The sequence below is a fragment of the Paramisgurnus dabryanus genome, chromosome 9 (assembly GCF_030506205.2).
Source record: "Paramisgurnus dabryanus chromosome 9, PD_genome_1.1, whole genome shotgun sequence".
Lineage (NCBI taxonomy): Eukaryota > Metazoa > Chordata > Actinopteri > Cypriniformes > Cobitidae > Paramisgurnus > Paramisgurnus dabryanus.
Window position 1 is genome coordinate 12911077 of NC_133345.1, and position 26994 is coordinate 12938070.

A 26994-nucleotide genomic window follows, 5' to 3' on the forward strand; every position below is an offset into this window, starting at 1 on the left:
GAATAAGGTTGTTCTTGTCCAAACTGGTTTTTTTATGCTTTATATAAACTATATATTTTCTTTCTTCCTTCTAATTTTTGGTTAAAATATGACCTAGATATATTTTTATATTGATTGTGCAGGTTTTCACCAGAGGCAGCATCTAGGCGAGGTTTGAGCACAGCAGAAATGAACGCTGTAGAAGCCATACACAGAGCAGTGGAGTTCAACCCACATGTGCCCAAAGTGAGACATACATCGGCACCACTTAAACGCCTCAGCCCATCATAGACTATGATGGGGCACCCCCCAAACACCCCAGCCCATCATGGGCCATACACAGGCACCTCTCGAACACCACAGCCCATCATTGGCTATACACCAGCACACCTAAAACATCTCATCCATCATCGGCCATAAAATGGCACACTTCAAACATTACAAACCTTTATCAGCTATACACTGGCACCCCTCGAACACCACAGCCCATCAACAGCCATACACCAGCACCTCTCGAATACCACAGCCCATCATCAGCCATACACCAGCACCTCTCAAATACCACAGCCCATCATCAGCCACACGCCGGCACCAATTTAACACCACAGCCCTTGATCAGCCATACACCGGCACCAATTTAACACCACAGCCCTTGATCAGCCATACACCAGCACACCTTTTACATCAAAATCCATCATCGGCCATACACTGTCTCCTCTTAAACATCACAGCCCATCATCGGCCAAACACAGGCACCCTGCGAACATCAGAGCCCATGTCATCCATGCAGCAATACTTTTAACAAAAGAGCTCACAGTACACAATTCATGTCATAATTTATCAATTGTGTTTCTGCAGTACCTATTAGAGATGAAGAGTTTAATACTACCACCAGAGCACATTCTCAAACGAGGTGACAGTGAGGCCATAGCATACGCTTTCTTTCACCTGCAACACTGGAAGAGGGTGGAGGGGGCGCTTAATCTACTCCACTGCACTTGGGAGGGAAGTGAGTAAGCGTGTGCTCTTTTACTCTAATTTAAGGCTGTCCTTCTTGGTTATAACTTACCCACTGAATGTTGTTAAATGGCTTAGTTAAGGCTTAGTTAACATGGACAAAAGAACATAAATTAACACAATTTACTAAAAATACGATCACAGTGGCTATCACTGGTGCCTCACAGCAAAACAGGACCCTTGATTCAGTCTCAGTGTGCGAGTTCGTATGTTCTTAATGTGTTACCATGATTACTCTGGGGTTCCCTGCATTGTAACGAAATGGTGGTCAAGTATTTTAACCACTTGTATTTGGCTGTTCTGTTAATGTCAGCGAAGAGTGAATCTGTTGAATGGCCGCCTGTCCAGAGAATTTCCCTGCCTTCAGTCTGAGTTCTACTAGGCACTCCTGCAACCGAGCATAGAAGAGTTTGAAATTTGCATGGGTGCTTTCAAAATAATACAAAAACATACATTTTCTTCTTAGCTGATAAGTGACAAAAAGCTTCCCTCTAATAACCTGTCAGAAATATATTTCACTCAGCAATATATTCCAGCAGACAATATTAAAATTGATCACAACAAAAGTGTTTCATGTTCATTTATATACAGGGAGTAAAATCCTTCCTGTAGCATTCACCTTACTGATGGAAGTTAAAGATATTGTCAGAAGTAACAGATAATCCTCTGTAATAAGAAGTCTGAATAGACACATCGAAACCAAACCTTTTATAAATAGAATAATTGCTTTCAATATAATTGCATGTGTTATTCACAATAAAATGTAACTGATTATATTCATTAAGTCATGTGTATTTCCAAAGCCTAAAAATGAAATGATAAATCACTGACATTTATCCTTGGTCTTTCAGCTTTCAGAATGATTCCATATCCTCTGGAGAAAGGTCACCTGTTTTATCCATACCCAGTTTGCACAGAGACAGCTGACAGAGAACTTCTACCAAGTAAGAGATTTTCCTTAAAGTCATGCATTAGGTGAATGTAAATTATTTTAATTTACAATATTTATTATTTGCACTAAGTAGCAACAGCATATTTACCCCTGAAATGTGTGTTGCCCAAACATGAGTAGACATGCAGAAGAAGACTTTAATAAATCAAAACATGAACATTAATCCAGATATGAACCATGAAATCCTTGACAATGATCTTGAACATAGACAGGAACAAACAACATTCAATAGCCAAGAAGACACAGTGGAAACATGAGGGCTATATATACAGACAAGTGAACCAATGAAAACATGACACATAGAACCAATAAAAGCATGACACATCAGGGAACAGGGAAACAAGAGACAACATGGCAAGACATGATTTTAAAATAAAAGACATGAACATGAGACATTGAACTTCAAATTAAAGACATCCACATGACAAGACAAGACAAAACTCTTACATAACCCCCTTCTACGGGCGACTCCAGGTGCCAACCAAACAACAATAGTCACTAACACCCATGGGTGGGTCAGGACCGTGAGATAGTGGCGGGCCTGGGCCGTGGAGCAATGAATGCATGGGCTGTGGAACAAAGGCGGGCCTAGGCCGTGGAGCAATTGCTGGCCTGGGCAATGGAGACTGGCTCGGACACACCAGCACCTCTATGCTCTCTGCCTTATCTCTTCTTGCCCTCCCCCCAAAAATATTTCAGGTGTGGTGGCCATATTGGAAACAGATTCAGGCGTGGTGGCGGCCATCTTAGGAACAAGTTCAGGCATTGTGGTGGCCATCTTGGGAACAGGTTTAGACATGACAGCGGCAATCTTGGGAAGAGGTTCAGGCATGGCTGCGGCAATCTTGGGAACAGGTTCAGGCATGGAGGTGGTCATCTTTGGAACAGGCGCGGGAGAGCCATCTTGGGTGTGGCAGGTGGCTCAGGAGACTCAGGTTCATGGGCTGCAATGAACCCTGTGGGAACTGTAGTGCAGTGTGTGGCCCAAACACAACACAAAGCTGTAGCCACCACCAGTAGCAATGCAGACAGGGGATAAATCTATGATGCCTCTAGGGTACCTGACCTCGGACCACTAGCATAGCTGGCTTGACGTGAGCAGACTCTGGTTGAGTAGACATGATGTGAACAGACTCTGGTTTGGCAGGCATTATGAGCAGGCTGAGTTGCTGGATAAATATTTAACATTGAACCTTTAGGTAAAAAAATGGTTCATCATTCATGGCTCTTTCATGTTGTGGCATGACCACTTGTGATTGGAGAATTAATATGATACACTTATCAAATAGTCATTTTGTTGAGTTTAGCTCTGTTAAATTTCTGGACAGGTTGGCAAATTAGACCAGAAATACGCACAACATCCAACCCAATTATTATATAAGGAAAGAGTGTGTATGATATCTGAATATAATCTTCTTTCCACTAACTATGCTGAGCAGCTACTACTTAAGTCACGACACCAATTCTATTAGTTCAGTGATAAACCATGTAAAAAACATTACAGCTTAGACTCTAATCTGCAAAACGCTGTATTACCCAAATTCAAACCTCTTCAGGAGATGTTGTATCAAACCCCCCAAAAATAATAGTGAGTTCATTTTTTTTCTTTGTATCAGTTAAATTCCCTGAAAAGACTTGAAAATCTTGAAATCCCACAAATTAATAGTGAGTTAAATGTCAATTTAGATGGTCCCAATGAAATTCAGCATGCTATTGACGGTCTTCCTCACTCCATGCGTCAATTTCATTAATTTTGAAACAAAATAAAAAACCTTTCGATTGTGGATTGTTTTCTCTCTAAATTTCTTTGTATGTCGACCGTGTCATATTATATGTATCCAATCCAGAGGCCTGTCCCACGATTTTTTGAGTATTTTAGAACAATTTAGTTGTACCTCAGGCTGTTAATTAAACTTGCACAAGAGTACCGTATTTTCCGGACTATAAGTCACACTTTTTTTCATAGTTTGGCTGGTCCTGCGACTTATAGTCAGGTGCGACTTATATGTCAACATTTATTCATACTGACCTTAAAACTTTAAAACTTTAAACTATGATACAGAGGCTGTTTCTCAATTGAAGGCTGCAGCCTTCGGAGGTCGCGTTTCTAAGCTGCATACGTCATCAAGACTTATTTCAGAATATTAACAATTATAAAGTTAACTATTATTCTTAGTTAACAGTAATTGTTGTCATTATGTTTATGACTTGCGAATGTTTTGCTCAGTTAAGATAAACCAGGCTCGATGACACATGCAGCCTCCATATGTGACCTCCGGAGGCTGCAGCCTTCCGATTGAAAAACGGCCAAAGATACTAATTTCCTTGCTTTTTTCGTAACCAATTTTGTTGCATCGTCACTTTCTCCGTCGCCACCAGGATTTTCTGCAATGGTGCTTGTTTTTCCTCTGATTTTTGTGAAAATTCCCACTCCAAATCCACCATGTAAACCGATTGTGTTAAGGTTTGCCGCTTTGTTATACGTCATGTGAGTGACAGCCAGCGCAGCAAATGAGGAGAATAGAGGAGAGAAACGATCGGGTCTGATTGGTGAATGAATAGCGTTTGGTTATACACTTTGTGTGTGTAAGCAAGTTTGACTGACATAACATCTGGATTGTTGTAATGTAAATACGTGAAAACGTGAATGCAGCATCTGAATACAGGAAAATTCTATACATGCAAGATAAGTGCCGTCATTTACAAAGAGGATTGCATGTATGTACTGTATGAATCGAGGTTGTGATTCTTTTTGCGATCAATCGTGAAGCCCTAGTTTGGAGTGAGGGAGAAACCATTGTTTAGTTGAATAACTTGCCTTTCCAGATTAAATGTCTGTTCTTGGGCTTGGATTTTGTCAAATAATTTCCTAAATAAATGCGACTTATAGTCCAGTGCGACTTATATGTTTTTTTCTCTTCATGATGCATTTTTTGACTGATGCGACTTATACTCCGGAGCGACTTATAGTCCGGAAAATACGGTAAGCTTTTCCAATGATCTCTGCCGCAAGATCTTTCCAGTATCTGCTTTTCCTTTATAATTTAGCCTGATTGTTTTCGTTATATGGGAGTTACAGTAACACAGAAACATGTAGATCTTTTCAAACATAACTTTATTCTAATTTTAGAGAGGACAAAGAAAGATCTTACTAGATGGGCTACCCTCCCACTTTTAGTTGCAGGCAGAATTAATGCCATAAAAATGAATATTTTACCCAAATTTCTCTTTTTATTCCAAAATATTCCAGTATTTATACCTCAAGCATACTTTAAGTCACTAGATCAGATTATTTCTGATGTTATTTGTGGCCCAGTGAGAATTCAGAAAATATTTATTCAACAAACCAAAATATTAGGTGGGTTCGCACTTACTTATTTCTTATTTTATACTGGGCTGCCAATATTCATAGCATATATATTTATAAATATATAAATATATTATATATACAAATAAATAAATAAATAAATATATATTTATATATATATTTATACACACACACACACACACACACACACACACACACACACACACACACACACACACACACACACACACACACACACACACACACACACACACACACACACACACACACACACACACACACACACACACACACACACACACACACACACACACACACACACACACGTTCTGGTTTCCATGTTTTGTGGGGACATTCCATAGACGTAATGCATTTTATACTGTACAAACTTTATATTCTATTCCCCTTACCTGCCCCATTCCCTAACCCCATCCATCACAGAAACCATTCAGCTACTTCACATTTTCAATAAACATTATTCTGATTGATTTACTGTATAAGCTTGTTTCCTCATGGGGACATCAAAATGTCCCCACAAGGTCACAAAAACACTGGTATTCCTATCTTTGTGGGGACAATTGGTCCCCACAACGTGATAATTACCAGGTACACACACACACACACACACACACACACACACACACACACACACCTAAAGGATTATTAGTAACACCATACTTATACTGTGCTTGACCCCCTTTCACCATCAGAACTGCCTTAATTCTCTGTGGCATTGATTCAACAAAGTGCTGAAAGCCTTCTTTAGAAATGTTGGCCCATATTGATAGGATAGCATCTTGCAGTTGATGGAGATTTGTGAGATGCACATCCAGGGCACGAAGCTCCCGTTCCAACACATCCCAAAGATGCTCTATTGGGTTGAGATCTGGTGACTGTGGGGGCCATTTTAGTACAGTGAACTCATTGTCATATTCAAAAAAACAATTTGAAATGATTCAAGCTTTGTAACATGGTGCATTAACCTGCTGGAAGTTGCCATCAGAGGATGGGTACATGGTGATCATAAAGGGATGGACATGGACAGAAACAATGCTCAGGTAGGCCGTGGTATTTAAACGATGCCCAATTGACACTAAGGGGCCTAAAGTGTGCCAAAAAAACATCCCCCACACCATTACACCACAACCACCAGCCTGCACATTGGTAACAAGGCATGATGGATCCATGTTCTCATTCTGTTTACGCCAAATTCTGACTCTACCATCTGAATGTCTCAACAGAAATGGAGACTCATCAGACCTGGCAACATTTTTCCAGTCTTGAACTGTCCAATTTTGGTGAGCTTGTGCAAATTGTAGCCTCTTTTTACTATTTGTAGTGGAGATGAGTGGTACCCGGTGGGGTCTTCTCCTGTTGTAGCCCATCCGCCTTAAGGTTGTGCATGTTGTGGCTTCACAAATGCTTTGCTGCATTCCTCGGTTGTAATGAGTGGTTATTTCAGTCAAAGTTGCTCTTCTATCAGCTTGAATCAGTCGGCCCATTCTCCTCTGCCCTCTAGCATCAACAAGGCATTTTCACCAACAGGACTGCTGCATACGGATGTTTTCCCTTTTCACACCATTCTTTGTAAGCCCTAGAAATGGTTGTGCGTGAAAATCCCAATAACTAAGCAGATTGTGAAATACTCAGACCGGCCCGTCTGCCACGCTCAAAATTGCTTTCCCATTCTGACATTCAGTTTGGAGTTCAGGAGATTGTCTTGACCAGGTCCACAGCCTTCATATATATGAAGCAGTTCTCACTTATACTAAAGCAATAAGCCCCGCAAAGCAGTGGTGTTACAGTACATTTTAAAACAGGGGCGTTGTTAGGCACGATGGGAAGCCGAGTAACCCACTGCTTCTTGGGGCTTATTGCTTTAGTATAAGTGAGAACTGCTGGTTCAGTTTAGACATACAGTAGGCTACAGTATGTGAACAGGCTTCATTTAACGTGCACGCACAAGCCCATTGCGAGAGAGACAGAGATAGAGAGAGAGAGAAAGAGAGATTTGATTTTTCAAGCTTCTTTATATAACAATATCACTCATCGTCAACACTTTTTACAAAAATGTTTTAAAAACATATTACAAAAGAAGTGCAAAATTTAGTTCATTGTCAATAACCGAGCGAACAAAGCTCCTCTGTGACACCATATTCCTTAAAAAACATTTAAAGAGTTCATGATTTTGTAAAAACGAAACTCAATCAGAAGTCTTGATTTGATCATGGCTGAAAACACCCTTTCCACATTATACTCACTTTTTTGCTCAATTTTATCTCTTCTGCTAATATAAATGGCCATTTTGGCTTTACCCAAAATAAAATTTAACAAGTTAAACTCGTACTTTCTTCTTTGGACATATTTACAACCCAAGATAAAAGTTTGCACAGAAAACTTCTCATTAAAACAATTAAAAAGATCTTGCAAACAATCAAACAAAGGCTTGAGCCTTGAACAATACAAAAAGGTGTGAAAAACAGTCTCCCTCTGAAAACAAAAAGGACATTCTTTACCAACATCTGGATTTAAAACAGAAATAAAAGCATTAACAGCAATAATGCCATGTAAAATTCGCCATTGTAAATCTCCATCTCTTTTAGCTAACGGTGGCTTATAAAGTGCTCTCCCCTCTGGTTTGACATCATTACTCATTTTGAAAATAGTACGCCATGGTGTATCCATTCTTTCATGGAGTCCTTTTTTGTTAAAAGATTTTACACAAGCATTATAAATATTCTTACCATTATTTTCATACATATCCATGTCAATCAACTTTTTAGAATCCAAAAACAATCCTGTATATTCACCTAAATTGGATGAAAGAAGCAGGTTTGGAAATATATCTTTCTTGTTGGGGATCAATTTTACATCACAATAATCCTGAAGCATTTTCACTTCTTCTGTTGTAAAGACAGATAGCAATTTTTGTAATACTTGTGCAACAATTCGGGTGGACTTAACTCCTAAAACATTAGCTACATCTTCAACTTTTCCCAGACTTGGGCCAGCCACTTTAATTAAACGTTTTACTGTTGGATTTAATGAATATTGCCGTCATTGACCCACATGCACCAAGAATGTCCAAACGTGACCCATAAATCAGGGGTTCCTTCAATAGCCAAAATATTGAGGATGTAGAATCAGTTCTTTTTACTTCAAAAAGGTCCCACACTTTAAAAATATTACTATAAAACTTTGTCAAACTGGATGTATTCATTCTTTTGGGATCTAACAAGAACAATGATTTATCTAAACATAGTCCTTTGGCAGTCTTTAAAATTGCACTGGCCACTGGCCTCCAAGTCCTCTGGGCCATTGAGAAATCGCTGTAGGAAATGTAATCGAAAGTCCGCAGTCCTACTTTGCAAATGTACAAGTCCTTGTCCTCCTTCTTCCTTTGGCAAATACAATACATTATGTGGTATCCAATGCAATTTTTCCCAAAAAAAAAATCTACTAAAAGAGATTGGATTTTTCCTAGTAACCATGCGGGTGGATCTATACAAGCTAGTCTGTGCCATAGAGAAGAAGCCACCAGATTATTAATAATCAAAGTTCGTCCTCTATATGAAATATATACTGTACTTTCTCAATTGTTCCCTCCCAATTTTTTTGAACAATCATGTCGTCTCCTAGCCTGGCTCCGCCCTCCTACGTGCTTCCGCTTAATTTTCATTTCGCTTCAGCAGTACGTCTGGGATTTCTCTATAGAGTTTCGTTTTCTCCTGCAAAAATCTGCAGGACCAATCAGCCAACAGATGGGGGTGGCTAAGAACGATGACGTTGAGGTTGTGCGTCAGTTTGAGTTGTAGTTTAGTAATGGCAGCGGAGAAAGACGTGAGAAAAGCTATTCGGTCCGTTGTAGCAAAAATGCCGAATATACAGAAGTTAAACCGGAGCAAGAACCAGGTTTGCTAAGTTTTGTTTGTCTGATTATTCTGACTTGTTGTTTCCGGACGGTTTCGCTGCATGATATACGTCACGACCACACATTAGCGATTGGCTTTGGCAGATCCTGAGTGACTCTGGGCAGCTCAATAGTTTTAAACTTCAACAATGGACCCTCCTTAACGGAAGTAACGCTTTGCAATGGAGCGTGGCCAGACTCTCTGTACAAATGAAATGAATGTACGAGAGTCTGGTTGGACCAGGCTAGTCGTCTCCTATAATCACTCCCAAATATTTTAAACCATCTTTTTTCCAACTTAACCCATTTGGTAGTTTTGGTACCCCTCTTTTTTCCACTTCCCTACTAACACTGCTTCACTTTTTTCCCAATTAATTCTTGCAGAAGAGATGGTTTTAAACTCCCTCAATGTTTTTAATAAAGTATTCACATCATTTTGCTTGTTGAGTATTATGACAACATCATCAGCGTAAGCTGATAAACAAAAAGTACTTTTACAAGCTTGTAAAGATACCCCTTCTAAAACTCTTCTCAATTTATTTAAAAATGGTTCTATTGCCAATGTATAAAGTATTCCTGATAGAGAACAACCCTGTCTTACTCCACGACATACTTTAAAAGGAGCACATAAGCCACCGTTAACTTTTCAATAAACTCTCAAATGTTTGATTTGTGTTTTTCCAAACTCCCACCATTTCTGTAAAGACTGATAATTAGCTTTTTCATTCCTAAAATTCTCCCAAAAAAATGTAAAAGTTTCAATAAAATGTGCATCACTTAATAAATTCGTATTAAAATGCCAATAGGCACTTTTTGGTTTGACAAAGTTTAAAGTTACCGTACATATAACTAAACTATGATCTGAAAACCCAACTGGGATTATAAAACAGGTCTTAAAAATACTAAGATGGTGTTTAAAACAATAGAATCTGTCCAGTCTTGCTAAAGACAACATGTTGTTACGGGCATGTGCCCATGTGTATTGCTTTAGATTTCCATTTAAACTCCTCCATACGTCACATAAGTCATTTGTTTCAATCATCTGAATCAGTCGTTTGCGAGAGAGTAAATGTGGTTCTACATGATTTCTATCTATATTAGTTTCTACACAGTTAAAATCTCCACCTAGGAATAAATGTTCTTCACCATTACATTTTTCTAAAGTTTCAGAAAGAGTATGTAAAAAAAAACATTCTTTCTACTGGTAAGGTTGGAGCATATACACACATAAAAACAAAGGTATGACTCTCGACCTGAGCTCGTATCTTTAACAACCTTCCTTTCACAACCTCTTCCACCTCAGTAGAATGGGGAGTAAAATTTTTAGAAAATAAAATGGCAAAGCCTCCACTAAGTGAGGATTTATGACTTGAAAAAAAAGACCTTTAAATTCTTTTGTCCAATCAGCAGCATTTTGAAACATCAAGTTGTTTCTGACTCATAGTTTCATATATCTCTGTTCGTTTTATGGAATCCCTTGCTCCATTTACATTTAGGGATGCAATACGAATATCACCCATAAAAAATAAAAAAGTAAACTTAAGCTGTAAAAAAAAACAGCCAATAGGGGGTAAATAATTAAGCCAGTTTAATGCCATCAATTTATTCTGTTGGTTTAAGTTTTGTCACAAATTTTTTCAACCTATAAACTTCTTTGTTTGTAAAATACCCCTCACTCATAAAAGTTCTAGTATTTTCCACAAAGCGTTTAATGTCTGGAAAATAGTCAGCAACCTGTACCCCCCTCAGATTTTTTGTCAGTTTAAAAAACTTCTTGATTTCATCAGTACCAGTGGTGTCAAAAGTATTCATATTCATTACTCAAGTAGAAGTATAGATACTAAGGTTTAAAAAGACTTTTGTAGAAGTTGAAGTATCAACTCAAGCTTTTTACTCAAGTAAAAGTGAAAAAGTACTGGTTTCAAAACTACTTAAAGTATAAAAGTAAAAGTAATGTAAGGAAAAAAATGTCATTACGGAAAAAATCCTAGGCCGCTCCACAGGGGCCTATTGTGCACTACCCTATCTCCTCTAAAAAAACGTTTCTAAAGGCCATAATAACTATAGTGTTATATTAAAATGTTAATGTTAAAAAATTTGGGATACACTAGGGCCAGGGGTAGGCAACGTCCGTCCTGGAGTGCTGATGTCCTGCAGATTTTAGCTCCAACCCTTATAAAACCTTGGCTACCTGTAGTTTCAGGTGACTTTTTAGACCTTGATTAGTTTTTTCAGGTCTGCTTGATTAGACCTGGAGCTAAACACTGCAGGACATCGGCACCCCAGAGCCGACGTTGCCTACCCTTGCACTAGGCTATCTGTTTCAACCACATACGGTATATGCCCATTAAAAATGAACGCATATTAGTACAATGCAAACAAATACATTAAAGCAGTGGTTCTCAAACTGGGGACCGCGAGATGGTGCCAGGGGCCCCAGTTTTATAATATTTTATGAAATACATTACTTTATTTTTAGAATGTTTACGTCATACATTTTCTTTTGGGGGCCGCAAAGTAATCCACTGTACACAAGGGAGGCCGCAAAAAAAAAGGTTTGATTACCACTGCATTAAAGAACCAAATATGTGTTATGTGTACTACTGAGCATTAACATGTGTTCCATAGAGAGGAAGATGATGACTAGTTGCCTATAAATATTGTAATGGTGCAAAAAGTCAAACATCAGAGCAGGGCCGCTGCTGGCAAAACTTTTACAGTGGTGCCCTCTTTAGTTTAAAAAAAACAACAAAATCACACACAACTATAGTATGTGTGAGAATAGAAGTATGCCATTGTTATCATTTATAATTGTATTTTGACAGCAACACAAACTACAAATATGCAATTATATTTGCAAACCACCATTGGTGGTGGTTGAGGAGATTCCCCCGTTCATATGTAAAGCGCTTTGAGTACTGAGAAAAAGCGCTATATAAATGTAAGGAATTATTATTATTATTAATTATATATTATAGCCTATATTTCTGCATCTGTACTTGTGTTAGCTAATGGACTTTAGCTTAATCTAATGTGGCAAAGCTGATCTTACATGTCAGTATAAATCCAAGCAACTTTGGAGAATTACTAAATGTCTTTCTTGTAAGTAAATTAAAAGTCAGGTTTAAGGAAACAGCTGATGTCTATTAACAAAAGCAAAAGTTGGTATGTATGGTTATGTGTTTTGATTGATTTAACACTCAAGCATTCAGCTAAGTAGGTTTTGTTAATGCAAATAAAATTTAGGGCAGTTATTAGCATATACAAAACAACAGATGTCTTTAGCATAGATATCTTTGCCATGGCTCAAAACGCAACGCAGCACAATGTCATTTAAGTTGAACAACTGAACTTACATGATATAAATTGGTATTGTTGTACTATTTAAATCACACAGATGAGTTGATGTCAGCAGCCAGCTATACATTTACACAGGCTTGTGAATGTGAACTGACCTGAAAGTGATGCGCGAGTTTTATTTCGTACTTTTCCATTTGAAGACAGAATGCCGCGTTCTGTTACTGTACAAACGGATGGCGGATGATATCAAAGCATCGCGAGAGCAAACTGCTCCGCATGCTTTCTAATCGCTCTCCCGGTTCTTTTATGTTTCTCTGTGCAGCAGCATCGAACAAACTTTTGATCATCTGCAGTAAGCGGGGGGGGGGGGGGGGGGGGGCGGGTTGCGTACAAACCAATAGGGTGTCGGAATAGTATATGTTTATACTTCTCATCCAACCACAATCGCATTCATCTGGATGATGCAATTTATCAAAATAGTTTTTTTAACGATTACATAACGATTACAAAAAAAAAAAACGATGACAAGCCGGAATGTAAAAAAAAAGAAAACAAGCCGAAATTAATAGAAGTAACGAGGCGATTTTTAAAATGTAAGGAGTAGAAGTAAAAAGTCTTCTGAAAAATAATTACTCCAGTAAAGTATAGATACCCAAAATATCTACTTAAGTAAGGTAACGAAGTATTTGTACTTCGTTACTTGACACCTCTGATCAGTACCATACTCTTGACATATCCATTCATTCTGAGAACAACTGGAAGCACTAGAATCAGAGAAATCACTATCATTGCCAACATCATCAGCATCAACCTCCTTTACATTTTCTGTTTTTTTAGCTTGCTTTGATTCTGAAGCCTTATCGTTTTTTTCCACTTTAAAGGTGCTTTGAATACAGCCTGATCTAAATCCCTCATTAAATCATCACTTAGGCTGACACTCCCCGAGGGGACTATTGTGTCAGATGCCGTGACATGTGTAACATCCATGCTCTCAACAGGTTTGTTCAACTTTGGCTCATCTAAGATAATAAAACGGGTAACTAAACCAGTCTCCCCATTATTCACCTTTTCTGTCTGTGACAGGCATTATATCAGTTAAGCCACTAGATGTTCCAGGTTCAGCTTGGGTTGGTTCATGAACATTCTCTGTTCCTTCATTCACAACTTTCACACTATTTTCTTCTGGAACATCTTGTTTGTTTGTACCGTTACTATCTGGACAAGCACGTACTAAATGTCCAGTTTTTCCACAGCCAAAGCATTTCATCATATCAGTAGATACAAAGACTGTATAATCAAAGTCATAAACTCTAAACTTCAAAGTCAGGTTAAGTTCCTCTCTGTTATCTTTGAGGACCATGTAAGTAAATCTCAGAAAAGATACTACATGCTTTATCAAATCTGATTTACTTCCGAAGGCGATTTTTTTTCACCGGAGTGACTATCTTTCCAAAACGTGACAATTCCTTTGTTAACATTTTGTCTTTAATAAACGGCGGAACGTTAGACAAAGTGACTTTCCTAGCAGGAGTAGAAAGAGGAAGCACAGGGATAAATAAACCGCTGATTACAACTCCTTTCTCCACAACTTCGTTTGCTTTCTCAACTGAATTTAAAAACAAAACCATAGCGTTATTCATTCTTGATGCCGCTAAAATACATTCATGTCCAACAACATCTCCGACGGCGAGAATGCACTCCTCTACATTCACCGCGGATACCACCTTCACGCCGTGTCGTCGTGGAAGAGAGTTCAAACTAGTGTTTGTGTTTTGGGCTGCCATGCTTCCCAGTAATACACTGGTTGCTGACGCCGGGAACCCCACAGGGACAACCTTATTTCACTTTACTACGCCACAGATACCAATAACTCAAAAAGAAATAATAGAAAAGAAAAAACGATTTAAAGAGAGAAAGCAATAGTTTTTGCCACAGCGGGCATAAAAACCGCTTACACTTACCACACGCTCCTCACAACCGCTCGCTCAATCAGACGCCCACGCATGCGCACAAACAGAGAGAGAGAGAGAGAGAGGATCTATTTTACAGTCCATGATTGAAAATATTACACTATAACATTGTATGGTTCTGTGTGATTTACTTAATTCTTCACACAACAAGGTGTAAATACGCCTGACTTTTGTGATGGTTTTCTTAATTCGTTTTTTTTATTCATGTTTCCTGTCGTTTTAAGCAAATGAAAGAGCATCATTGCTTCACTAAAAATGTATATATTCACATGGCCTGCATTTTTCTAGTTTATAATCAAGCACAGCTGTCATCTGACAATACATATTAAATTAGTCAATGTTTTTTATTGTATTGTGTACATATTTTAAATGTGATAGTAAATAAAAATTTAATTATGAATTTAGAATTTATTATGTTATATATGACCCCGTTGTTTACTTTCTTTGATAACGTTTGCAGGGCATTCCAAATGAGCGGTTATTGTTTGTGAAGTCCACTTCAACTGATATACCGTGCTCAGCGAATAGGGAGCAGTGCTCCGTAAGAACCCTGTCGAATGAACTCATACTGATGCAGGCGTCAAAATCATGTCTACTGCGTAGGGGTGGCACGGCCCATGAAAAAAATCCGAACCGTTCGGTTCGCTTGTCTTGGTTCGGAGCGCGTGTGTGCCACACGGTTCAACAGTTCAAGGCATGCGCAATGTAGTCTCATGCCCTGTATGTGACCTCAGATAGCATGTTTCCCTAGCATGGTTTGGAGTATTAAGTACTGCAGGTTATGTTACATGTAGAAATGGCAAGTGGGAGTGAAAAGGAAGTCTGCCCGCAGTTGGAGGATGCGCCAGCGTCGTATAAGTTTGGTGTGTGGAAACATATTTTTATTTCATGTTACCTATGATGACAGCGGAAATAAAACAATAGATTGAACTGCAGTCTATGGGTTGAATGTGCTCTAACAGCCACAGGAGACCGCCTTCTCTCCGACCATTTATCTTATCTGAGGTAACTGAACACAATGTTTTACGTCTTTTCGTATTCAGCGCTATTTTTAGCCTTTCATTGATAAAATTAAAGCGGCTGATTTCTGCTTACTGTATCCTAAATTATGGATAATTAATACATTAATAAGATAATACATTTCTGGAGTGTTAAACATTTTAAGAAAAAATAACAACAAGAACCGTACTGAACCGAGAACCGTGACCATAGAATCGTGATACGAACCGAACTGAGGGTTTTGTGAACCGTGCCACCCCTACTACTGCGCCTAGTTTGCCACTTGAAAACTTTTGAATGCATTTGCGCGTGTAGAGCAAAGTAGACATGGGGAAAAAGCAAGCATTTGACGCGCGTTATAGGCAAAAATTGTGGGAGGGGCAAGTGCTATGCAGTTGTCTGTTTGCAAGATGACTGATTGTGCATTTATCAAGAGAGTTACCGGTTTGTATTTGGTTACCTTACTATAGGGGAAAAATAAACGGCGCAGGTCGATAAACGTTGCGTGACTCAAAAGTGTAATGTGTATTACAACTTACCAGGTTGCCCAATGTCTTCACTGACACTCTTCCAAGCGAGGTCCTTTTTATTCCTTTCTCTATAGAAATAAGAACTTGTGTCGTAGCTTCGCGTGACTGCTTACAGACAAAATCAAGCGTTCCTTCAGGTTGAATGAGTGACTCCGGGCGGGGCTTTGGCCACAGCAGCAAGCAGGCTCCTGATTGGTTAACGCGGCGCGAAATTCCACCAAAGTTCTAATTTTTCAACTCTGCCGTCAGCCGCAAATTCGTGTGAACCGCAGAATGCACAAAAAGCACCATTCGCGTACCGGGCACAATGCTCAATTCGCGCCTTTCGCACGAATGAGGCGAAAAACGCATATTCCGTGCCACGCAAAACGCCTCATCCGCGCCGCGGGACCTCCAGACACGCGTCAATGCGTCTTCACATTGACTTAACATTAAAATCATTCGCGCTTTACGCCTCTACCACGGTTGGTGTAAACGCAGCATAAGGCGAATGTACGTACTGTCTAGCACTCGTTAAGTAGGTACTCAGTGAAATTCAGTACCTACCTACTCAGTAAGTATGTGGTTTCAGATTCAGCCACTGTTTTCATTGTTTTATTCCAAGTGTATTTTAATTATCCACACTCGTGCACTTAAGTTTACGTCCAAGAGCCCTGAACGGGATAATCACTTCCAATTGTGATTCACAGATTTACGAGCTAGTGACATTATTAGACACATGGAGAGTGTTTAAAACAGCGCTTGTGTCCGTGTGTGCGTGCTTTGTTAGCAGCTTTTCCATTCAGAGAGATAAGCCAATGGCTCCTAAAGAAGCCCCACTCACTAATACTAAAATGACCATTAGGTGGCGGAATGATAAACGGTGAAGCGGTTACTGTTAGCAGTATGATATCACATGCCTGGTGTAATGTATTGTCATTTTTAACAATGCTTTTTTAAGTGACGCACCCTCCGTAGCTGATGCTCTGACTCCTCCTACCTTGTATATTGTGCACTGCAGTTCTAAGTACACTCAGTATCTCTTGTTACTGAAGCTCTGTGTCAGTCTCATTATTTTACACCTGGGAAAAGCTCTAAGCCAATCAGAGTCGAGAACCAAAAATAACTGTTGTATAATTATTACTATGTGTGTGTTAACAAACAAAGAAGGAAAGCAGGTTATTTTCTTCAAAAACAACAGTGCTTTCTTGGCAAATCTGAAATGCATTTCCAATTTTGCCTCGGGGCATTTCAGATTCAGGCGTTTTAGGCAGGTCTAGATCAGCAATCTCTTCAGAATTGAGACCAAACTTTGTAACTATGCAGATCTATGTAATACATGCACAAACAGCTAAATAACCAACTATATAAAATAGAAAACATGAAATCGTATTATTTGATCTTATTAAATGTATACTGATTGTGATTGAGGGGGTCTGTGATTGGATTAAAGCTGTCAGAGATCATTGTCAAGTGTAGTGATCAGCACTGCTGCTGTTGCTGCTTATGACACCGCTAGAACTGACAGGTTATCTTAAACCAGGACTAGGCTTTAGTTTAATTAGGAAATATAACTAGTTTTAACAAACATGCCTTACTATAAACATTACTGGCGTGCATTTTGAGGCAAAACAAAGGGCACTGATTTATTTTAATGTATGTCAGTGCAAGTTGTTTTCAGTTTGGACAGCTCTTATATTTATTGTAATCTAGGACTAGTCTAATCCCTGTCTGGGAAACCGCCCCTTAATATTTATTTCATTTAAAAAGTTGTATGTGCATGTATGATGATAAAACAACGTTATAAATGTGACAATTCTGAAATTTGCACATTTGATAATTGCATGGAATTGCTTAGTAGTTAAACTTTGTTTCTATATGTGTGTGTGTATAAGCAGTTTTCCACGAGGTGTCAGTGTATCCCAAGAAAGAGTTGCCCTTCTTCATCCTGTTTACTGCTGGTCTCTGCTCCTTCACAGCAATGCTGGCACTCCTCACACATCAATTTCCAGAGCTCATGGGAGTTTTTGCTAAAGCAGTGAGTATAATCAATCCTTTCAGTTGGCTGCCATAGTTAAAGCACAGTATTTCTGCCAGCTTTTATTCTATCTACTTGAATGGAGATCTTCATCAGGCAGAAAAGTTGTCTCAAAGTGTTACCTTACAGTAAGAAAGTGGCTTTACTCTCACAGACATGCAGGTTAAGTGAACTGGAGATGACAAATTGTCCTTCCGCCACCTACTGGATAATAGCAGAAATAGGGATTGCCTTAAAAAGTTGTAATTGGCAGGGAAGCCTTTTTTGTTAACACTCTGGGGTCCAAAAGCAGCACCGCGTTAAAAACACAATTACTCACATATTATTTTAGCACAGTTTGTGCTGAATACAATGTTTTGTGATATTAGCCATATATATGCTTAAAGCAAATGTAAAAAAGATCAAATGTACGAGCATGTCAGAACCTCTGCCAGTGTCCCAAAATGGTCAGACCGCAGAGGGTTAATTGACAATACATCAATGGTGGGGAAAGAGTTAGGCAACAAAATAACACAAATGGGATGGACTTGAGAGAGACAATACAAATGGGATGGGGAATTGAGAGAGAGAGAGAGAGAGAGAGAGAGAGAGAGAGAGAGAGAGAGAGAGAGAGAGAGAGAGAGAGAAAGAACATGGTTATGAAAAAAACATTTAAGGTTAAATTTGTTTCAGTGTAAGGGTCAGAGAGGTTAGCCAAGGTAAAAAATATTCAAAGAGTAATCCAAAAACAAACAGCTGTTTGTCATCCCACACTTTGTTAAACAATGCAATGTCATTCTCCCGCAGGTCTATCATACTATGATTGTTTCAGCTGGCTTTCATTTACATTTTAATTTAGGACACCTGTGGGGCTATCCTAAAGTTAAGACCGTGTTTAGGATGTTTTTTTTTTAAGTTAGGATGCTTCTGTAATACCACTTTCCTATCTGCAATTAAGATAATGGCACTTAGGAACGTTATTCTGTAATAGCTTTTGTCTGAAATGAGGTCCTACCTAAAATTACCATGGTTACCAAACAGTTAAGATAAGATTTTAAAGTTAAGATTTTTCTGTACTATGCCCACCTGGTGCCAGATTCACGAAAAACATTCTTAAGACAAAAAATAAGAACGTTCTTATAAATAGTTCGTAAGAATGTTCCTAAGTGCAATTCTTGAATATTTCTCAAGAAGTTGTAATGTATGTTTATGGTAAAGAACTGCCCCCTTGTGGTTGAATGCAATATATATATATATATATTTGGTTAAGGAACCACCTGATCAGTTCAGTAAAGTAATGTTGTTGTTGCTTCATCACGCATCTCGGTGTGGTTCTTTGAGTGTGCTTACCACAAACACAACAAAAATTGGCGAGAAGGATTTTAACGACACCTACTTAAAGAGACAACGAGCACTGAAAAGGAGTGGAAAGGAAATTCTCAATAAGAATGTGTAAGTTCAATGTGCCAAAATGAATTCAGAATCTAACAAAAATGTTGATGATTGGATCTATCGCCACGTTTGACGGCAATATTGAGGATTTGGGAACTTGTGCTGAAAGAGTGGAACTGTATTGTAATGCTACTGCAGTTGCAGATGGTAAAAAAGTGGCTGTTTTGCTGAGTGTGATGGGTGCAAAAACGTACGGATTGCTTCGTAGCCTGTTAACCCCTGAAAAATTAGACTGGAATGCCATAAAAAGCTTGAACATGCTATCTCAAGTCACTAACAAAGACACACAAAACGCTCTTGCTCAGATTCTTAAAAATGCTGCACCAGTGTTTCAGAAAGGGATTGGAACGCTTAAAGGCATAAAAGCAAGGTTTGAACTGAAAGCAGACACTTCTACCAAATTCCTAAAGGCTCGTCCACTACCCTATGCACTTCGTCCGAAGGTGGAGACAGAGCTTGACAACTTGGAGAAAACGGGCATCTTAAGAAAGGTGGAGAGGAGTGAGTCGGGCAACACTCATAGTCCCAGTGACAAAAAAAGACAAGACAGGGAGTGTGCGGATTTGTGGGGACTTTAAAGTAACTCTCAATCCTGTTCTTCACACAATACAGTATCCCCTGCCACGCATCGAAGATATATTTGCATCTCTGTCTGGTGGAGAATGATTCACAAAAATTTACCTTGCTCAAGCCTACCTTCAAATGGAGATGCAGGAAAATTCCAAGGAATTGGTGACCATTAACACACATAAAGGGCTCTACCAGTACAACCGTCTTGTTTTTGGAATTGCAACAGCCCCCCCAGCCTTCTGGCAGAAGGCAATGGACCAAGTGTTACAGGATATTTCAGGAACACAGTGTTACCTGGACGATATCATTGTGACAGGTAAAGATGACACAGATCATCTACATAAGCTACAACAGGTGCTGATTCGACTCTGTGAATATGGACTAAGAGCAAATAAAGAAAAATGTGAGTTCTTCAAAAAAAGATCTCTTTCTGCGGCCATGTGATCGACAAAGATGGTCTCCACAAGTCACAGGATAAAATTGAAGCTGTGTTAAATGCACCATGGCCGAAAATGTGTCTCAGCTCAGCGATCATATCTAGGACTTGTGAACTAGGGCTCTCACATGGAATTGGTGCTGTGCTGTCACATAAGTTACCTGTATGGTCAAAAATTTACACTGGTCACAGACCACCAGTCCCTCGTCTCAATCTTCAACTGTAGGAAGGGTGTGTCAGCGATGACATCAGCACAGCTGCAGCAATGGTCACTTTTCTTAGGTGCTCACCAATCTGACATTGAGTTCAAAAGCACCAAACTACACAGTAATGCTGACGGCTTATCACGCCTACCACTGAAGATGACAGAGAAGTCAGACACTGTGGATCCAGCTGATGTATTCCATACTACAATTGTAAGCCAGCTACCTGCAACAAATGCACATATTCAGAAAGAGACCTGCAATGACCCAACACTGTCTAAGGTCTATGAAATCACTGTCAGAGGATGGCCAACACACGGAAACTCACTAGCATTTTCATCGAGGAGAGACCAACTATATGTGTGCCAAGGAACCTTAATGTGTGGGTTACGACTTGTGATTCCATCCAAATTGCGCAGCAAAATGCTAGACACTCTGCATGAGGGACATTTGAGCACTGTAAAAATAAAAAAACCTGGCACGCAGTTATATGTGGTGGCCAGGGATCAACAAACGATTGAGGATTTGACAAAGGCTTGCCCTGGATGTCAAAAGGTTTAAAACTCACCACCGCTAGCCTTCAACACCATGGCAAAGAGTACACATCGATTTTGCCGGGCCATTCAAAGACTCCATGTTTCAAAAATTTACACTGGTCACAGACCATCAGGCCCTGGTCCCAATCTTCAACTGTAGGAAGGGTGTGTCAGCGATGACATCAGCACAGCTGCAGCAATGGTCACTTTTCTTAGGTGCTCACCAATATGAAATGGAGTACAAAAGCACCAAACTACACAGTAATGCTGACGGCTTATCACGCCTACCGCTGAAGATGACAGAGAAGTCAGACACTGTGGATCCAGCTGATGTATTCCATACTACAATTGTAAGCCAGCTACCTGCAACAAATGCACATATTCAGAAAGAGACCTGCAATGACCCAACACTGTCTAAGGTCTATGAAATCACTGTCAGAGGATGGCCAACACACGGAAACTCACTAGCATTTTTATTGAGGAGAGACCAACTATATGTGTGCCAAGGAACTTTAATGTGTGGGTTACGAGTTGTGATTCCATCCAAAATGCGCAGCAAAATGCTAGACACTCTGCATAAGGGACATTTGGGCACTGTAAAAATAAAAAAAACCTGGCACGCAGTTATATGTGGTGGCCAGGGATTGACAAACAGATTGAGGATTTGACAAAGGCTTGCCCTGGATGTCAAAAGGTTTAAAACTCACCACCGCTAGCCTTCAACACCATGGCAAAGAGTACACATCAATTTTGCCGGGCCATTCAAAGACTCCATGTTTTTAATTGCCTTTGATGCACACCCTAAGTGGCCCGAAGTTCTTCCAATGAAAACAACCACATCAGAAAAGAGTTTCTGTACTAAGGACAGTATTAGCTAGGAACTGGTTGCAGATATGTACTGACAATGGATGACAGTTTGATGCAGAACGGCATCAAACACATCACATCCGCGCCATACCACCTTGCCACAAAAGGCTTGGCGAAAAGATTTAGTACAGACCTTTTAAAAAGGCGATGAAAGCTATGGATAATGACATTATTCCTCTACAACACAAGATAGACAACTTTTTATTCATGTACAGAAGTGCAGTACACGCCACCACTGGCCAATCTCCTGCAATGATGTTCCTCAAGAGGAACTTGCGCTCTCGCTTGGACCTAATCAATCCTAATGTGAGGCGATATGTTGAAAACAAACCATTTGCACACATGAAGGACAGGCCTACAAGTACCTTCCAGGTGGGCCAAGAGGTCTTAGCACGAGATTACAGGATGGAGAAGTGCCAACCAGGTACAATCACCACTATAACGGGTCCCTTGTCATACACAGTGAAAGTCGGTGACAACACCTGGAGACGTCATGCAGAACAGTTAGTGGACTGTCAAGTGAAACCTGCTATTTCCCCTCTTTCTGATTCTAATAAAGAGGATGATGCTGTTGACATTGTTACTTCTGCTTCAGTTGAAGTAAATAGCGCTGACCAGCATGAACGTCTGAGGTGACAAATTCTGTTGTGTCTGAATCACAGTTAAGTTATCAGAGATGCTACCCTGAAAGATGCAGGAAACCTCCACAGAGACTTGATTTGTAGTAAAAAAAAAAAAAAAGATTTAACCCAATTGTTTGTGAATGTTATATGCAAAAAAAATGTGCATTACATGTTCTTAGTATGTTTAATCTAAGAAGGGAGGAATTGTAATGTATGTTTATGGTGAAGGGCTGCCCCCTTGTGGTTGAATGCAATATATATATTTGGTTAAGGAACCACCTGATCAGTTCAGTAAAGTAATGTTGTTATTGCTGCATCACGCGTCTCGGTGTGGTTCTTTGAGTGTGCTTACCACATAAACAACAGAAGTTCTCAAATATTTACTTAAGAACATCTCAAATATAATGATATATACGCGATATATACTACATAAATTAGTGACGTGTTAAGGCTATAGAATATGATATCCGCTTTTGTAGTAGAGGCCAGCTAGTGTGTGAAGGCGGTGCGGTGAATTAACTTTATTTCTTCTTTATCTCCGATTGGTCCGATGAAGTTGAGTGCTCTGGGCCCTTGCGTGCTTCACTTTACGTGACGAGCACACCTGTCCGTACAACGAAGACTGACATGGAGGATGAAGTGTGCCAAGGCTTTCGGAGCGTTTGACTCACATGACAAACCGATTGTCGGTTCAACTTTCGCTCAGAGCGTCTTTGAGGATAGCTGTTAGTAATTTCTCAATGAATGTATTATGAAGGAAGTAAAATGTTTCCTAATATTGTCAGTAATACTTATGTGTTTCGTGACATATTACCATTTTTGACTACACAATACATTTAAAACAATCAAATTAACTTATATTTTGAGATTTAAGAATACTGTAAGGTTATCCTAACTTTAAGATGTTATTTAAGACTTCTTAAGGAAAAAAATAAGAACTTTCTCAAGACGCTTTTTTGAGAATACAAAATATTCGTAACTTTTTTTCTTAAGCTTTAATTTAAGAAAAAAATGGCAGTTATGATGAATTTTCTTCTTAAGAATGTTTTGTGAATCTGCCCCCTGATATCTAAGACCTATTCTTCTCTCTATCTTTAATACTCCTCCGCATGTGCTTGTCTCGAGGTTCTGAGTTGACATGTGTTGTGTTCGACTTCACGCAAGACTGCATAGAAATCAGTAGATTACTCAGTGCATGGTTACAAAAACGGTTGACGCATCGTGCAAATGAGAGGTAAAAACCCTGTAGCATATTTGCTTTTTGTCGCAGGTGCCCCACACTCATGAGTGTGACACCTACCTTCCATAGAAATTAATGAAAACATGTTATTTGCTTCGCATCAGTGCAAACGCACCTGCGGGCACACTAGCACGGAGCAGAGCTTAGACCTTCAGCCTTGGTGCCAGGGCTCAGACAATTTAAACCCTGATTATCTATACCTTACTTAATGTCTAATTATTTTTTGTGTGAAGGTTATTCACTTTATTGATTAGAACAACACTGTTTAGTTTTAGAACAGTAAAGCTTAAACTCTCCACCTATTTACATTTAAGCTAGACATAAACCACTTCTAACTTGTGTTTGATATTTCTGAATGTTTTGTTTCTCGAGTTTTTTTGTAATTACCATGAATGTTTCTTAAGGTCAAGCCCAGTTCCTAATGTATGAAGTGAAGTGTGTGCTTATTGACACAGAAGTCTGACTTTGTTCTTTTTCCACTGCAGTTCCTTAGCACCCTGTTTGCACCTCTGAACTTCATCATGGAGAAAGTGGAAAGTCTTCTGCCCTCCAGTCTGTGGCACCAGCTTACACGGATATGATCTCATGGAAATGAATTGTTATTGACTGAGATGCCAAGTTGTTAAAGTGCCCATAGCCAGCAAACAAAACAAACACAATGAACATGAAATTTAAGTGAATTCATCTAATGTAAAACTTTACTGTTGAAACATTTTACAGGACTTCAGTATGTGTGTGTGTGCATGTGTGTGTGTGTGTGTTTGTATATGTGTTTGTGTATATATATATATATATATATATATATATATATATATATATATATGTATGTATGTATGTATGTATGTATGTATGTATGTATATATATGTATATATATGTGTATATATATATATATATATATATGTGTGTGTGTATATATGTCACTGATTCTTGAAACTTTGGCAAAAACATGTCCCACTAAGAAAAGTGCTAATTCTGTTGGAAATTAATAAAATTTTCATGAAGAAACAGAATCAATGTTATAATCAGGGGGTCCTTTGCACATATGTAAGGTTCTTTTATAGGTTTATTTTAATTTTTTATTAATTTAATGATTATATGCTGGCCCATTGCCTACAAAATCAGCTGTCCTCGGTTAAGAGATAATCATTTCAACTTAATTAAAAAAGCCAAAAGTAATAATTGAATTGAATAATATATTTACCACATGAAAGAGTACATTGTAATATGTATTAAAAACTACAAACAGTGAGTTTTGAACAACATTTACTATTATTTTGTGATTGCTCAAAGTGTGTCCGACATGTTCGTCACCACTGTCAGATATTTATAAAAAGCAATAAAATCAGACAACTACAGGGTCAACTGCATTCCTGAGGACCTCATTTTTAAACCTTCAGCTCTACTGCATGCTTCAAGATCACTCAAGCTCCTGCATGTTTGCTATCTTCTCTTAAACTTCTTCATATTTTTGGACACTGCTACTGTGACAACCATAACATGTCAACACCGTCATCTTTGTAAAAAAAAATATTAGATTAGATTATGAAATAAATGTGTAAATTTTAAGAAGAGGTCTGAAGTAGCTAGCAACATAGGGGAAACAAGATGGCTAATGTGAACAACTCATCTATTTTTTTTAAAATCTATATTAGGTTTTTGTCACCACCGTCAGGTTTTCTGTCTTTTCTGTCAGGTTTTATGTATTTTAGGAAGTTATGATTTGATATTTGTTCATCACAGTGCTCAGGATTGTTATTTTTTTAAACAAAATATTTACATAAAGTTTAAGCAAGAAGCCATTGACTTGAGTGGTATACATTTTGGAATAATGAGGCCAATGTCACCACCGTCAGATTAGTGTCACCACCGTCAGACGTAGTTTTATTTGTTTTAAATTAATATGCTTACAATATGTTTCTTCAGTGCTGTTGAGTTATTAAATTAATAGTCTCTATTAATAAAAAATATGTTTATTAAATAAAAAATCATTACTTTTTCTATTTAGGCTTTAAGTAAATGTTGTATGAGTAATAACTGGAAAAACGCCTATTTTATGAAAAAAATACGAACAGGGGAGGTTGCACCAGTAAATTGCTGAACAGCCAAGACCTTGGTCTATAATGATATACCTTCAGATTTTGTAATTTAAAGGAACAGTATGTAAGAAATTTATATCAATTAATCATTAAATGGCCCTGAAATGTCACTAGACATTAAGAAATCATTTTCATTTCAAATGTTTATATCACTCACAACAGCGGTCCGGCCAGGATATTCTCATTTAAAAAGTGCAGTTGCAGCCCTCAACTGATGTTTATGTTGTCGTTTGGTATATTGGCCACCAGCTGTGTGATTGCAGTACCAGTTTTAGCCACACGTTTTGTGATTGCAATACCAGTTTTGGCCACAATCCTACATACTGTTCCTTTAACTAACTTTTTTTCTCCAAAATTTAAACTTGTTTTATCCAAATTCCCAAGAATCACGTGTGTGTGTGTGTGTGTGTGTGTGTGTGTGTGTGTGTGTGTGTGTGTGTGTGTGTGTGTGTGTGTGTGTGTGTGTGTGTGTGTGTGTGTGTGTGTGTGTGTGTGTGTGTGTGTGTGTGTGTGTGTGTGTGTGTGTGTGTGTATGCATATTATGTGTGTGTGTGTGTGGATGTATGATTATATATATATATATATATATATATATATATATATATTTAAAATAAAACAATTTCTGTACTGCTGCACTTCTCTTCTACTTCATTTTTTGTTTTAAAAGATGTAACAAAACAGCAACACGCACACACACAAATAAGAAGACCTTGAGAAATGCTACAAATGTCTTTAAAGAGATGAAGTAGTGTTGGGCTATGCTGTTGTCTAACTAGGTCACAAGAAACCCTCAACACAAGCATAAAAGAGTGTGGGTAGTGCTCAAGTAGTAAATCTCTATTCTCACTGAACCTTGTTTCTGTCTCTAGTAGCTCTTCTGGGAATAGATTTCCAGTAAGGGAATTGTTGATTTAGCTAAAAAAAAAATGGTCATTAACTATACAGTCTTGTTCAAAATAATAGCAGTACAATGTGACTAACCAGAATAA

General features: G+C 38.7%; 1 protein-coding gene across 15 annotated transcripts in view; it reads left to right on the top strand.

Annotated features, from left to right (window-relative positions):
* Positions 1 to 26561, top strand: part of LOC135758076 (suppressor of tumorigenicity 7 protein homolog) — a 175472-nt gene extending 148911 nt beyond the window's left edge. For 6 of the 15 annotated variants that reach the window (XM_065272911.2, XM_065272910.2, XM_065272917.2 and 3 more), the window contains 6 exons: positions 123 to 225; positions 838 to 988; positions 1848 to 1940; positions 6518 to 6574; positions 17860 to 18002; positions 24394 to 26561. In XM_065272911.2, the coding sequence (XP_065128983.2) occupies positions 123 to 225; positions 838 to 988; positions 1848 to 1940; positions 6518 to 6574; positions 17860 to 18002; positions 24394 to 24489 (643 nt within the window). In that variant the 3' untranslated portion in view covers positions 24490 to 26561. Of the gene's footprint in view, positions 1 to 122; positions 226 to 837; positions 993 to 1847; positions 1941 to 6517; positions 6575 to 17859; positions 18003 to 24393 lie in introns of those variants that run through there. The other 9 variants (XM_065272914.2, XM_065272918.2, XM_065272916.2 and 6 more) reach the window with 7 other exon arrangements.
* The last annotated feature ends 433 nt before the right edge of the window (positions 26562 to 26994 follow it).